This window comes from Suncus etruscus, chromosome 5 (genome assembly GCF_024139225.1).
Source record: "Suncus etruscus isolate mSunEtr1 chromosome 5, mSunEtr1.pri.cur, whole genome shotgun sequence".
NCBI classification, from domain to species: domain Eukaryota; kingdom Metazoa; phylum Chordata; class Mammalia; order Eulipotyphla; family Soricidae; genus Suncus; species Suncus etruscus.
In genome coordinates this window covers 101,266,410-101,282,953 of record NC_064852.1, presented here as the reverse complement: position 1 = coordinate 101,282,953, position 16,544 = coordinate 101,266,410, and the positions used below count along the sequence as shown (strand labels likewise).

Below are 16,544 nucleotides of genomic sequence, written 5' to 3'. Positions count from 1 at the left end.
GCATGCATGATCTAAGCATATAACTACATTCATTCTCATTGGAAATAAAAGCAAATTAAATTAATTTTGGTAAGGCTATCAATTCAAATTAATTACCAAAAAAGTTACCTATTCTTGATTCATAATTATACCTCCAAATGACTAACCATAACATTATCATTATTCTTATTATTATTTTGGTTTGGGGACAATCCTGCTAAAGGCTTAATCCTGCTATGAGATTATATATGAGGTGTAAGGAACCAACTATCTCCAAGCTAAGAGCCCTTCACACACTGTACTATGTCCCTGGCTCCATAAATTTACATTTTGAGAAATAAAAATTTATAAACAGGGACCAGAGTGATAGCACAGCAGCAGGGCATTTGCCTTGCATGTGGCTGACCTAGGATGAGCATGGGTTTGATCCCATATGTGTCAATATATGTGTGTCCCATATGGTCCCCCAAGGCAGGAGCAATTGCTGAGCACATAGACAGTTACTCAAATAGTCACCAGATGTGGCCCAAAAACCAAAAAAAAAAAAAAAAAAAATTATTAACAGTTTTAAAAAAAGTAAAGAAATACTCTACTATATAATTTTCTTATTTTAAAAAATATAATCTAATTATTTCCTTCCTTTTAAAAATATTGAAGGTAAAGTTTAGAGATAAAAATGATTTTCCAGGGCCAGAGCGGTGGCACAAGTGGTAGGGTGCTTGCCTGCACTTACTAACCTGGTGTCCCATATGGTCCCCCATATGAGTGCATTGGCCATGAGTAACCCCTGAGCGTCACCTGGTGTGGCCCAAAAACCAAAAAAAAAAGAATTTCCTATTTTTTCCCACATAATTGATACATTAAAAAAGACTACAAAAATTTTTAAAGATTTAAAGTGAAAAATTTAATAAAAATTTAATAATTTAATAAAAATTTAATAAAATAAAAATATGCTCTTACTTTAAGCTTGCAAGGTTTTTCCTCTCTTAAAAAAGGATTTATTTGCTTAACTGATAATGACTAATAAAAATGTCATTCTATGTTATTAATGCAAGTGATAACATTTTACAATATAATTTCATAAACTATTAGAACAATGAAAATATTGAACTTATATATTCTGTGCCTGGAGAGATAGCACAGCAGCGTTTGCCTTACAAGCAGCTGATCCAGGACCAAAGGTGGTTGGTTCGAATCCCGGTGTCCCAAATGGTCCCCCGTGCCTGCCAGGAGCTATTTCTGAGCAGACAGCCAGGAGTAACCCCTGAGCAATGCCAGGTGTGGCCCAAAAACAAAACAAAACAAAAAAACATATATTCAAAACTGTTCCACATATCAGGCAAAATAGTATAAATAAAATATCTTGTTAAAATTACTGCACATTCAAACTAAAATTTTTAGCGTTTAGAAAATAGAAAAGTGCTTATATTACCATTCATGCTATCATCAGGTTTGAGAAGAAACTGGATATCTAGGTATATAAAACTTAAAAGTTAATCTTTCAGAAAATAGTTTCTTTGCTTTTCTAGACTAGGTTAATTTCAATTTTTGTTTTGGGACCATACCTAGAAGTGTTCAAGGTTTACTTCTTGCCCTGTGCTCACTTGTAGTGATGCTCAAGGGACCATATGCAGTTTAAGGAATCAAAAAGTAGCCATATTCAAGGATAATCCCATAGCACCTAAACCACCTCTTTGTGCCATAGGTCAAATTTAAAGTAAAAATACCTTTAATTTTCACCAATGCTTTATAGTTATAAGCATCTTCTATTAAAGAAAAAAAGAGGGTTTTTTTTGGGGGGGTCACACCTGGCAGCACTCAGGGGACCATATAAGATGCCGGGATTCGAACAATCATCCTCTGCATGCAAGGCAAACGCCCTACCTCCATGCTATCTCTCCAGCCCCTAAAAGTTTTTTTTTTTTTTTTGGGTCACACCTGGCGGTGCTCAGGGGTTACTCCTGGCGGCTGTCTGCTCAGAAATAACTCCTGGCAGGCACGGGGGACCATATGGGATGCCGTGATTCGAACCAACCACCTTTGGTCCTGGATCGGCTGCTTGCAAGGCAAACGCCGCTGTGCTATCTCTCCGGGCCCCCCAAAAGTTTTTTTTAATAATTACTTTTTCATTTAATTATTAATATTATTGAATAATATTGCAGCTTTTTAATTCTATATTAAAGCAAACAATTGGAAGCTTGTCTTAAAGTGACATTGACTATCAGGTCAATAATAAAATGGTAAGGGGTTGGATAAGGAATTTTCCTTGCACACTGCTGAACTAGGTTCAATACTAAGAACCCCTAATGGTCACCAGAGCCTACCAACAGTGATTCCTGAGCACCAGCCATTATTAAGCCCTGAGCACTAGGTGTATACCGGAAACAAATTAAAAAAAAAATAAAAGTAGGGACTAGCATGGTGGTAGAGCAGTAGGGTGTTTGCCATGCACATGGCTGACCTAGGAAAGACCGCAGTTCAATACCCCAGTGTCCCATATGGTCCCCTAAGTCAGGAACGATTTATGAGCCATAGCCAGGAGTAACCCCTGAGCATCACTGGGTGTGGCCCAAAAACCAAAAATAAACAAACAAATAAAAGTTGTGATTTTTGATTTGTGACACAAGTGTGCTGCTTTATAACCAATTAAAATAAAATTAGCCATACTGTATCTTATTTAACATTAAATAATTTACAGACATTCATTCCTTTCTTTACATACTCATTTAATGATGATATACAATTTAACCTTAAATTATCTGGATTAATGTAGAGCAACAGAAATGTAATGTATACCATTTTAATACTGAGGGACTGAGCAAGATTTTATAATCATAAATTGAGGAAAATATAATTGAAACAGGGGCCTGAGCGGTGTCGCAGAGGTAGGGTGTTTGCCTTGCACTTGGCTGACCTAGGACAGACAGTGGTTCAATTCCCCAGCATCACATATGGTTCCCCAAGCCAGAAGCAATTTCTGAGGGCATAGCCAGGAGTAACCCCTGAGCGTCAGCAGGTATGGCCCAAAAACAAACAAGACCAAACAAACAAACAAACAAAATATATATATATGTGAAACAAATTACCTAAACCTACAAACAGCTTCATTAATGCTTACTTCCAAATGTGATTCTATTATAACTAGAAAAGAAAATACATAGGGCATTATTTACTTATAGAGTATGTCTATTTTGTACTGTTAATAAATCTACAAATGTCTCAAAATGGGATTTCTTTTAGCTATTTTAATGTGAATAAAGTATTTGAACACTACTTCAAAGATGCAAAGTGGCTCACTAAGAACAAAAAAACACAGCATAGTAGAATATGGGGGAAATGGTAATCAAACTGCTGTAAAATTGAAAAATACAAGTAAACACAATTATTTAATAAAGAAAAATGCTGGACTCTAAGAAGCTATAGGGAGAAACAACTCTTTATATGAAAACTATTAAACAAATGCTAGATTTAAGAATCTTGGGTAAATTAATAATTGAAATAATACTGTTGGTTGGGCTGGAGTTATATAGTACAGCTAGTAGGAAATTTTGTGTGCAGCCAACCTAGGTTCGATCCCCCAGGTATATGGTTCTCCAGGCCTGCTGGGAGTGATCCCTTAGCACAGAGCCAGGAGTAACCGCAGAGCAATGGCAGGTGAGGCCCAGAACCAACAAAATAATAATGATAATGATAATAATAATAATAATAATAATAGCAATACTATAACTAAAATTAATTGTTAAAGAAAAAAACAGAAAACAGGGTATCTGAAAAATAATTAAAACACCTGAAGTAACCACAAAGTCTGTAATTTAGATCATAATATGCTGTTTTCTAATTGTTCCAGGAGCTTGGCACATTTTTCAACATTTCTACAGCAATATTTCTATTCTACAGAAACAGAAACAACTCCTACTTTTCTTCCACTATTCCCATAAATATAGCCAAATATTACTTCCTTACCAAATGAGAAAATGATAGCATTTAGGACTAATTTCTTGTGGTTTTTCAGAGATTGTATCTAGAATTCAATTTTCAAAGTTACAACAACTTTTCACATCTGGAATGTATCACCAAGCACAGCTATGGAAATTGAGCCTAAATAATAATAAGCAAAATATAATTTAAAAATGAGGCCAGGAAATAGCTCAAATGGCCTAGCACATTTCCTCCTCAAGTACAATTCTGTGGAGTATTAAAACATACTAAATAATTTCTAGTTTTTGCCACAAGTTGTCTAAATAAAAATTACCATACTTTGTTACAATGCCTATTCTGCATATCCATTTATGTGATAAACAATAAACAGTGAATACTCTTTAACATACTCAGGAGGTCGAGTGTCTGGTCCAAGATCTCGGTGTAAAGAAATTCTGTCACTTGCAAAAGCATTAAAACAATGTTTTGCTTCTCCACGTTCTTTTTCTTTCTGCTCTTCAATACTTAAATTGGTCGTCTTGAATGCTTTACCTGAAGCCCCAGGTGCATTTGAATCCTGAGCTGGGCGATCAAAAATGGGTTTCAATTCTGCTGCTGTATAATATCCTTGCAAACAGGGTCTCTCAGCAGTGTCTATCTTTTGTCTATCAGGTGCTCCTATTTGCATTTTTGGCATTGCATCTTTAATATTGTTTACAGCTTCTAGCATAAAGTCAAACATCTTGTTTTTGTTTTTTATGTTACTTTCCATCTTTGATTCCTCTTTGGAATATTGAACACTTACTTCTCTTTGCATCAAAATCAAAAATATTACAAAGAAAAAAATCACTGCACCAAGTCTCCAAAACTTTTTATGGTAATATCTTTTAAGATGTAATTTTATTAGTCGTTTTATGTGAGCCATTCTGACATTAAAAGGCTGTCACTTGAAAAATAACAGTTACAGTTTTCTTTGTTACTTATATTTTTTATCATAGATTTGCTGGCAGAAAGTTCTTGAAGTGGCAATACCTATAAACAGAAATGATGACATTATTAGCTATTTATTGCTAAAGGCATAATTCCATTCATGCATTCTACCTATAAAAGAATGCAAACTACATATTCTTTCAGTTAATAAGAACAAAAAGATACCAAGAAAATGACCATTTTAGAAGAACTCAATTGGTATAATTAAAATAATCATTTCGAGCTATAAAATATTTGGATTTCTCTCCAGTGGGAAATAAAGACATTCTATGTTAATTTGGGTTAATATCTTCTATATAGCATGCATAAAATTAATTTTATCAGTAGTATGAACTGAAAAAGAATATCTTAATTTAATCATCTCCACAAAGTAAAGAGATTTACAAAACTGATTTTAAAAGAAAGGGGAAAACTATATGAAAGCAGAGATACACTGACAGGCTCTAAGAGTTATACCGCTAAATAGGTAAATTTTATTTTATCAAGTTTTCCCTGAATCTTTGAATCTCTTTATTAAAAAAATAAACCAAGTTAACCAATAAACCAAATTAACCAATTAATTAATAATCTTCAATGAGGAAATTGGCATGCTTCTAAACCAAGAGTCTCAAACTCGCGGCCTGCAGGCCGTTTGCAGCCCTCCATACAACATTTTGTGGCCCTGCCCTAGAGGACTTTTTTGTTTTGTTTTGTTTTAGTTGTTTGGGTCACACCCCCCAATGTTCAAGGCTTACTACTGACTTTGCACTCAAGGATCACCCCGACTTTGCCTCCTGCGGCCCCCAGGTAAATTGAGTTTGAGACCCCTATTCTAAACTGATCTACCTGGTAGCATCTGTGAATAATGACAGATCCAATAAAGACTATAAAATTAAAAACACCTGGCATGTTGCTACAAAACAGTTAATTTTAATAGCACACAAATAAAATCTAATGGCATAGAAAAAGCATAAGGCTCTGTTTGGTGTTTCTAAGAAGGTAATAGTGATCACTGTTATAAAAGCAGTTTATGGTTTAATAAAAATACTACTTGCAGTTGATCATAAAAACAAAGAGCAACAACTTTACTAAGCCCTAAATACATGCTACCAGAAAAATGAAAAAAGAAAAATAGAAAGGAAAGGTAGGAAGAAAAATAGAAATGAAAACAGGAAAAAAAGTAGAAAAAATGGAGACAGAAAGAAGGGAAAAGAAGGAAGAAAGGGAAGGAGGAAGAAAGGGAAGAAGGAAGGAAGGAAGGAAGGAAGGAAGGAAGGAAGGAAGGAAGGAAGGAAGGAAGGAAGGAAGGAAGGAAGGAAGGAAGGAAGGAAGGAAGGAAGGAAGGAAGGAAGGAAGGAAGGAAGGAAGGAGGAAGGGAGGAGGGAGGGAGGGAGGCAGGGAGGCAGGGAGGCAGGGAGGCAGGGAGGCAGGGAGGCAGGGAGGCAGGGAGGCAGGGAGGGGGAGGGAGGGAGGGAGGAAAAAAAGAGGCTTGCCTCAAGTCTGTGTTTTATCTTAAACGTGTCTCGCTTTTCACTGTTACTGTATCTCCACTCTGTAGAAGTCCATATTCTCCATTCAACACTTATTCCTCTCTCTTCTCTCACATCTTCTAAGCAAATTTTGTTTAATAAAAAATTATACTGTTTTTGTATTTTGAACAACCTTGTAAACAATGGTGTTTAAGTACATTTTAAAATAAAATTAAAACTTATATTGCCTTGTTAGAAAGGAAAGAAAATAAATCTGATCACCTTAGCCAGGAACTGACAATTAGTCATGAATTAACAAATATTCATCTTTTCTGTCCCTATGAAAACCCCAAAGATCACCTTCTCTAGTTCTATTAGTGAAAGCAGTTTTCTTCAAAGGAAAATATGGGAAGATTAAAATGTGAGACAAAATAAACTGATCTCTGCAAGGTGTTTCAACACAAAATAAAAGTCAAAAAAAAGCATAGGGTAGAAGACAGAGATAACAGAACAAGGTTATCCTACAATAGTCATAGTTTTCAAAAAACACTTTATGCTAGATATTGTATTTGTGGGAGGGAAAAGGGATTCGAACCACCATCCTTCTGCATGCAAGGCAAACACCCTGCCTCCATGCTATCTCTCTGGCCCTGAAAGACACTTCTTTACCAGGAATAAATAATAAACTATAGGATTTCTTCATATTTGTGATTTTTTTATTTATGAAAAGAGCCACTCAAATGCTTATTCAGGAATTTTCTAATAAGGAAGACGAGAAGTTCATGAAAAAAAAACAGTGCATCTTCCTACTCTTAATGTTCATTCTGTCATGTTCCACCATGTTAGTCGCTTACTAGGCACCCAACAAAATGTTAGCAGGAAAAGAAAAGAAAAAAAGAATATTTTGTTTACTATTATATGATTGTAAATTTGTTTTATTGTTGAATAAATTCAAAATACTTTCACTCAGTACATAAGTTATCATGCAATCTTCCAACAATCTTGCCAAGTTTATAATGCTCCCATTTCCATGACATTGAAAGTCAAAGAAATCAAGTAACTTAATGCCCATTTTAGTGCATGTAAAGAATTTCCACAATTGTGTTCAAACTCTGGGCTGAAAATACATGAAATAAGATCCTAAGAAATGTTACTCAAAGACTGTGAATATGATTCAGTGGTTTCAGAACATAATACCTATATGTCTAATATCAGGTATGATACATAAAAGTGGTATCCCGTGTTTAAGGCAATAAAAGAAAAAACTAGAATTAACTTATCACCTCATAGATAGTTTTATGGTTAAATAAGCTTCAGATTAAGAATGAATTTGCTGATATATTTCATATAGAAATGAAGAAAATTTGAGACAATAAAATGCACACTCCAAAAGATAAGCAATAACAAAGACATCAAATTAAACCAAGTTCTTAATTCTTATATCTGAGGAATACTATAATGTTCCTAGATCTTCTACTTGCCAAATCTGAAGATCATGAAAAAAGAACCAATAAAACAAAACAAAACAAAAATATGTCCAAGAAACAAATCCCAGATGCTTACAACAAAATAGTATATTAAGGACACCATATATGCATATTAAAATTGCTTAGTAAATGAAAGGTTTTTCTTCTTGCCCTGTTTTAAAGCTCTAAACAAGCCTATTCAACTGGTCATTTGCTAATTAATATTACATTCACAAAAACTACAGTAAGATAATATGGTATTTGTATCTTAAAAAATTATAAATCTCATCTAACTTGCAAGTACTAATAAATATCTAAAATAAGAGGAAAATTAAACTCAGAAGCTGATAATATTTGCAGACATTGCCAAAAGATATAGTGAATATCAATATTAATAGTGAATACCAATATTCAATATTTGAATATCTACAAAAATATAAGCATAATTCTAAAAGTCTGTGAGACTGGGTTAAAAATCAATAGCTTGGGGCCGGAGTGGTGTCGCAAGCAGTAAGGCATCTCTTGCCCACGCTAGCCTAGGACGAACCACAGTTAGATCCCCTGGCGCCCCATATGTCCCCTAAGCCAGGTGCAATTTCTAAGCACATAGCCAAGAATAACCCCTGAGCGTCACTGGGTGTGGCTCAAAAACCAAAAAAAAAAAATTAATAGGCTATTATCAAAAGTAAAATATGCTTCAATCTGAACAGGAAGAAATGAAATCTAACAAACTAAAAATAATCCAACTACAAAGCTGTGGCTTTTGGTTATTTAGATGAGTGTTTCTCAACCTTTTTCTAACTATGGCCTTCTCATGACTTCTTGTTTGCTTCCTGTGTCTCGCCCCCAAAGTCCTTTGTCCTCTCTACTTACCATCTATTGGTTGTCCTCTTGCCTTATAATGTAGCACCACATTTTATGGTTTTTCATCTGTGGCCCCCTTAGAATATAATGGGGCCTACAGTGAGCCATTTGGTTTCTGGTTGAGGAATACTGATATATAATCTCAAACTTTATAGTTTGAGACTATACTCTCAAACATTAACAATTACCCAGTTTAAATACAAATTCAGAGACAAAAATATAAAGTTAAGATCCATCTTTATAGTCATAGCAATTTCTTCAAGAGAAAAAGCCCCCAGTGTAACATGTTAGTTTGACTTAAACAGTCAAACTGAAGCAATCTTCTACAGCAGTAAAAGTAAAACTTTAACTGCATGTTAAAGAAAGCAACATGTAATAAAATAAGAAGATAGTGTTTCTCTCATTTTTCTTTCTGTACTTAACGTAATAAACCTTTACAGCTTCAGGGATTTAATGTCCGGTTCCAGTTGAATTTAACTGGCAAAAATCCTAATTCGTATATGAAACTTCCTGCTACTGAGTTAAAGTATGCTATGAAGAATTAAAGGTAACCACACAAAGCAAGATAATACAAAATTAATCCCTAAATCCTTATTTACACTGAGATTAAGCAAAGTACACTATTGTGAATTAATACTTACTGGATCTTTGCCATGCATTATCACCTAATTTCCTCATTGAATGTAAAGAGTAAAAAAAAAAAAAAAATGTTTTTTAAACCTTGCCATGATAATCAGCCCTTAAATGCTTAGGCAGAAATTTTAGTAGGGGCCCCTCATCAGTTGGCAAAAGTAACAGTCAGTGAAGGACAGAAGATAATTTCTGCCTATAGTTATTGATGGAATCAAATTTCAGAGTGATTGTTAATTTTGTGGCTTGTTAATTTTGATTCTGTCTAAGTCTGCCTTTACATTCTCACCAGCAATTCTTCTGAACAGGAAGTGACTTGTAGATATATGACAGTGACAAGCAGGAAAGCACACTGCAATGAGATAAACAGGCATATGCTCTTTCACAGAAGGCAGCAGCAGACAAGCCTTCAAGAACCTAGATCAAGATTCCCTAGTATTGCTCCAAAGAGCTGGAAAACCCCTCCCAGGAGATAGATGTAAATCTCACAAAATAGGCCTTTTTGTGTTTTATTTTGTTATACAGCAGAATGGCTTTCTGAAAAATACTTCGAGGCAAAAATGAATGGACGGTTAACCTCCAGCAACTGTGAGGCAAATATTTTAATATCAAGGTGAATACTGTCAGAGATCCAAATTCCATTGTTTATATATTTATTATATATATTATATATATTATATTATATATATTATATTATATATATTATTGTTTATATATTTCATCTTTGAAGATGAAAAGTCATGGAAAAGCTTTTGACTTGTGGACAACTCTATCTTAACAATTTGGAACAAATGGTTATTATGTAGCTTCTCGATTCACTAAGCTGACAATTGAGTAGCACATGGTTCTTTCCTGCCATCTTGCACTTATGAAATAATACAATACATGAAAGATATTCATTGCTTATAGCATACTAGAGATTAAAGGAATTTGATAAGTGGTATTATGATACCATTTAACTGATATTTCTATCAAGCAAAACCAGTGCATGTGAAAGTTTTGCCCATTGGTCCAGAGCAATAAATAGTGCAGTGGGTAGGGTAGGATTCAACTGATGTTGAATCCCTGGCATCCATTATTGGTCCACCAAACACCAGCAGGAATGACCCTTGAGCAGAGAGCCAAGAATAACCCCTGACCACCACTAGTGTGCCCCCCAAAAAATAAAAAAAAATAAAGAATTTCCCAACTAACTACTTTGGTCGTTTCTGAATTAGTAAGGTGAACGAAATACATACTGTTTTGAAAAATATAAAGTTAATTATTAAAAGTAACAAGGAATTGGTTAGTGAAAGTCACAGATAATTATAAAGAATATGAGTAGGACTCGGGAAATCACTCATAGGTCAAAGGCAAGTCTTGCTTGTGTGAGATCTCACATTTGATCCCTAGCACAAGACCTCCCCAGTACCCTTGTGACCCAGGTGACCTCAGAACTGCTAGGCATGAGCAGCACTATATATTACCAAACCCTAATACTGGACCATTAGACCAGTTAGCTAAGTTCCGCTGGAAGTGACCCTAGGACAACTAGGCCCTGATAGAAATTCACCCTCATAAAAAAAAAATATAGGAGAATATAGGAATCTGTAAAGGGACGATCAGTAACCGTAAGGCTATAATAAGGATTAAAGTAAAGTATTCCCCCTTACAGGGACTAAAATGCAAAAAAAATGAGAGAGAGAGAGAGAGAGAGAGAGAGAGAGAGAGAGAAAAGAGAGGAGAGAAAAGAGAGAGAAGAGAGAGAGAGAGAGAGAGAGAGAGAGGGGGGGGGGTGGGGGGGGAGAGAAGGCAATGGATAGGAGTTAACTCTACAGGCAGCCTCTGCAGAGTTGCCATCTGCAGGAGTCAAGGATACTTATACAGAGGCAGGAAAGATAGCATGGAGGTAAGGTGTTTGCCTTTCATGCAGAAGGTTGGTGTTTTGAATCCCGGCAACCCATATGGTCCCCCGAGCCTGCCAGGAGTGATTTCTGAGCGTAGAACCAGGAGTAACCCAGGCACCGGTGTGACCCAAAAACCAAAAAAAAAAAAAAGAAAAAAAGAAAAAAAAAGGATACTTATACAAATATACAAATGGCACTGTTGGTGGCTATTGAGCAGACCATTGCTGCACAAGCGAAATAATGAACAAAGTGCAACAAGCAGCAGTACCAAGCACAGAAACAGTTCCTAGCACAGGAGAGTATAACCTGGGTACTAAGCAATGGAGAACATGTCTGCAGTAAAGACATAGCCAGTAAGTCGGCAGTCCTTTCATTACATTGTGTCTCCAGTGACCTCTACTAGCGAGTTTCACATTGTGCCAAGTCTAATAAAGAAAAAATATAAGGCCCAGATCCATTATTTCAAAGAAGGTGAACAGGATATTAGGAGCTAAGAGACAATCAATTGGTAAGAACATAGACTCACCTTTTGACTACTCAGGCTTAATACACACTTTCCTGTGCAATACATCTGAACTCCTATACAAAAATAAATTCCTGGAGCCAAAGTGATAGCAGAGCGGTAGACCATCTGCCTTGCCTGTGCTAGCCTAGGATGGACCACGGTTAGATCCCCTATGTCCCAAATGGTCCCCCAAGCAAGGTGCAATTTCTTAGCACATAGCCAGGAGTAACCCCTGAGCATCACCAGGTGTGGCCCAAAAACCAAAATAAATAAATAAATAAAATTCCTATGGCCTACCTTATCAGATGCAAGCATCCCTCTTAAAAGAGAAAAGTAGTGTTCTTGTAACCTCTGATTCATTTAGGTGACTGTGAATCATTTCTCAAATTCTCAGTTCCACCTAACATTATTGTCCAAAAGCTAAACTATAAACTTAATCTTTAACAATATTTATGTTACTTTACTTTAAAATTCTTTTATAAAAGTAAAATATCTTATTTAGGAAATGTGATAGGGGAGACAGAGAGAACCATAAAGTTAAGGAAGAGAAACTATCACCATATGCAAATAAACACAAACTTATAAAGACCAAAGAAAATCATGCAAATACTACAATCTTCATTTATCTAATAGACCATAAGACAATAATTTGTAACTATAGATTCATTCTTCTACTAATTCTGTATAAGCTACCTCATATTTAGATATCCTGTGATTCCCCAGATCTTGGCACTCACAAAAAAGGAAAATCCATATCCCAAACGTTCTTCTATTCTCATCATGACAAATCTCTGTTCCCTCAACAAGGGAATATATTACATATAATCAGCATGCCACTCATTGGCTGAATGGAGTCCATAATTTACCCATTGTTGTTTTCTGCAGATAGAAATTTGTCTGCAGAAAAAATACCACTTTGTTTACCTCAGGCATACACTCTCTCTCCACCATGTCTATGATTCATGAATCCACTATACAAATACTAAAGTGGCAAGAAAAAGAAACTGATTTTCACAAAATCTGTCAGTTTCTCCATTTCATTTAAGAGAAAATAATTTTATGGTGGAAATTCAGATAGAGTATGACTTTCTTCAAGATCTCCCTTTCTTTAAAGAACCATCCTCAGAATTCTTCCTTTCTTCCTCAAATGTTTCTCTCATCATTGTTCTAATGCTGTTCCTTACAAGTTATTAACAACTGTCCACAGATAGCTATAGAACTCACTTCAGGTATTGGCCCACAAAGTAAAACAACTGTACCTGGCTGAATGCTGGAATAATTTTCCTCCAATTTTGCTTGGATTATTCCTGGGTAGAAGAACTACAGTTGTCTATTCCCAGATATTAACAGAATATCCTGCTGACACAGAGGTAAAACAAACAAACAAAAAAAAAACACTAAGATGTCTTATTCCTCCATCAACTAAGTGAAGGAAACTCAAAAGAGGCAAAAGGCATAAACTGAAGAAAAATGCACTAAAGGAACTGGTAGTGAGAGTCTGAACTGTTGCGTGTGCACTTACTTTACTTTTCAATATGCCCATGTTCTTTATCTTATATATCATTTCCACTTGATGGGAATACTGCCAGACACTCTAAATTTGTGGCTAAGAATGTCAAACAACACTTACAGTGTTAAGAAGTCTGGTGTACAATGTAATCTGACATTTCAAGGCCATGCATTCAATGTCTACTTAGTCACAAAACAAGTCACAAAACAAAGAGTGAGTAGTTATCTGAGTTAGAGATTTACTTTAAAATCCCAGTCATCTACACTGCGATTCTGCTACTGATGCTTGCCAGACTACCATTTTGTACATCATCTTTATTTCCTGCAGACACTTAAGACAATCATTAGATCTGCTTGGTCATGTGCAAGAGTGTACAAAGTGTTGTAAAGTCTTCTCATGCTCTGATCACCACTCAAAATATTAGGCTTACAGGCTACTCTGTACACATTAAAGGAATATATATTCAAATATGGTGTACAGACCACTAAAATTAAGAAAGGCTTAGTGAGTACAGTGACCAATGAACACTTGAAACTGTTACTGAAATGCCTCTGATTTTGGAATGAGCTGATTAAATACTTAGGGTTAGATCCTTTACTAAAATAGTTGCCTCTTTCTGCTCAGTAGGGAAAAATACAATATCACCAATGTAATGAATCAAGCTGAGGTTCTGTATTGTATTGGGATGATTAAGATTTCCAAAACAGGACAGTTGAGTGGATATGAATGAAGACTATGAAGGTCCACTGATGGTCCTGTTAAATGATGCAAATTGCTTCTTTTGTGGCATGGAGATAAAGAATATAACCAAGTCAATAGCTATACACCAAATGTGAGGGGCTGTGATATATCTTAAAGAAATTATATCTGGCATAGCAACTAATCTTGAGACCAACCAATAATTTAGTTAAAAAGATCCATGAGACTTCTGCACTATTCAAATAAGAGAGGCAAATGAAGAAGTAATAGTAATCACAAGTCTTAATTTAAATTACTAATGATGATATCAATCGCAGTATTTTTTTCTCATGGATAACAGCATTCCTTCTAATATACTATCTTAGAAGGAAAAAAAGTTCATGTCTTCCACTTAGCTCTACTCTCACAATGGTCCCCAATCCATTATTTAGAGAGTCAGTACAAGAAGCTTGTCATTTATCCAATTAGCTAGTTCCAATGATACATTAAGAAATTGGGGTAATAATAAGCACATGTTGAATCAGATGACTCACTAGGCCCACTGAGTCAGATTTAAGCTAAGCTTCTATGAAGCACCTCACTCCTATATGTCACCATTCTGATTCATGGACCACAATGCCACTCTGGTACCCATTAGTTCACACACAAAAAAAAAGTATATAAGGTTCTTTTTTCCAAAATTCCCTGGAATATTTTCAAAAACTTTCTGAACTATGTCTAGAAGTCCCTCTAAGAAGGCTTATAAAAGATTTATGCTGTATTGCTTATGGAATATATAGCATCAGCAGGCCCCCACTTTACTTCTTTTTTTTTTTAAAGGAAAGGACTTCCACACTATGCTCAAGGTGCCCAGGGACCCTTCCAATGATTCTTTACTAACTAGGTCTGTGATTCAATTCAAGAGACAAAGGCTTTGGTGCTACTTAGGATCTGAGCTGGCAGGGATTGCCTTGACCATATGCATGGTGCTAGATGTTCTCTGGCTATGCTCCAGAAATTATGTGGTACTGGGAATTGAACCAGGCATGCACAATATACACTTTACCTCTGTACTGTCTCTCCAGTCCCTAAGCTCCCACTGAATAAAAAGATTAAATCAAATCTGAGTCTGTATATTGAATTAGGAAATTAGGGCAGAGTTTATAAATTAAATATGGTAACTAGTATCAACTTACATTTTTTTACAACTTAAATGCCTACTCCCTAGAGCAGTTTTAAGATATTTTTATTATCAGACAGCGTTTTTCTCAAAATCTACTAATAACATTAACTTAGTTACCAAAAGCATTTGTAGGCCAATGCCATCTGAATTACATCTGGTATTAAATTACATCTGGGTATCTGCTTACATTATATATATCTACCCTTTGTCTTTGGTGTTTAAGTGCAGCTAGCTAATTTCTGCTACTATGGGTTCCTTAATTTGCACAGCAATCAGGAATCCAGCCTAATGACCCACAAAGAAAAAGATGAATAACCACACAGAATTATTTTCACTGATGTGAGAACATCCCTCTCTATTAATAATGTTTTGCTAGATAGCTGAAGGGAATGTCCTTAGGCTTCTCATGTAGTTGGATTAGTAGACATGTAGGTTACCTATTTACTCTTGCTTTGAAGGTGCAGAACATTAGAAGACAGGGACTGGGGGGAAGGGAGGATAAGGGAATACAGTTGCTAGTTCAATTACTACCACTTTGCATTCACCTTTACAAAGGTTTATCAACAACAAATCAAATACTCATTCTCCATCTCTTAACTCCTATTACTACTGAGAAAAAGTGTCAGCAAATTTTGTGTGAAGAGTCAAAGAGTAACTTTTCACTTGCAGATCTCCATTACAACCACTCAATGCCATTTTGGTGGCTCAAAAGCAGTTGCAAAGGCCGGAGAGATAGCATGGAGGTAGGGCGTTTGCTTTGCATGCAGAAGGATGGTCACGAGCCTGCCAGGAGCAATTTCTGAGTGTAGAGCCAGGAATAACCCCTGAGCGCTGCCAGGTGTGACCCAAAATCCAAAAAAAAAAAAAAAAAAGCAATTGCAGATGTATAGCATTCTATTGTTCTATTGAGATTACGTTTACAAATCAGGCCACAGTTTGCAGTACATGGTCTAGAAATTTTAAAATAGCTTCACTCTCGATATTTATATATTTCCATGTTCTTACCCTTTCTCACTTAATTAAAATTCCCAATAAAAAGGATAAAACTAAGTCTTCATAAATCTATTTTAAAAGATTCTGCAAAATGCCTTTGATCAAGCTATATATGGGGCAACTGTGACAGACACTACATCCTTCCACTTATCCAGTTTGAAATTCCTGCATTACCTAAGTTTTGTGGTTAATTTATAAAAAGACTTTTGATGTGAATTTCATTTGAAAATAAACTAGTGATCAAGCATATATAATCAGAATACTGAAATAAAAACAACAGAATTTGAAAATATAACAGGAGATTGATGAAGAAAGAACAGAAGATGTGGGTGTGTGAGAAAATTAAATATTTGTCTACAGTAATGGAAAGTTGCGCTAATGCCAAATTGATACAATGAGAATTATCAGTACAAGCATATTGTTTCAAAAGATAAATACTGGGGGCCGGTTAGGTGGCGCTAGAGGTAAGCTGCCTTGCAAGCGCTAGCCAAGAA

General features: G+C 35.5%; 1 protein-coding gene across 1 annotated transcript in view; it reads right to left on the bottom strand.

Moving 5' to 3' along the window:
* Positions 1–4,839, bottom strand: part of GALNT3 (polypeptide N-acetylgalactosaminyltransferase 3) — a 46,887-nt gene extending 42,048 nt beyond the window's left edge. Inside the window, exon 1 of the mRNA XM_049773419.1 lies at positions 4,308–4,839. Within this exon, the coding sequence (XP_049629376.1) occupies positions 4,308–4,822 (515 nt within the window). The 5' untranslated portion in view covers positions 4,823–4,839. The remainder of the gene's footprint in view (positions 1–4,307) is intronic.
* Positions 4,840–16,544: the final 11,705 nt, after the last annotated feature.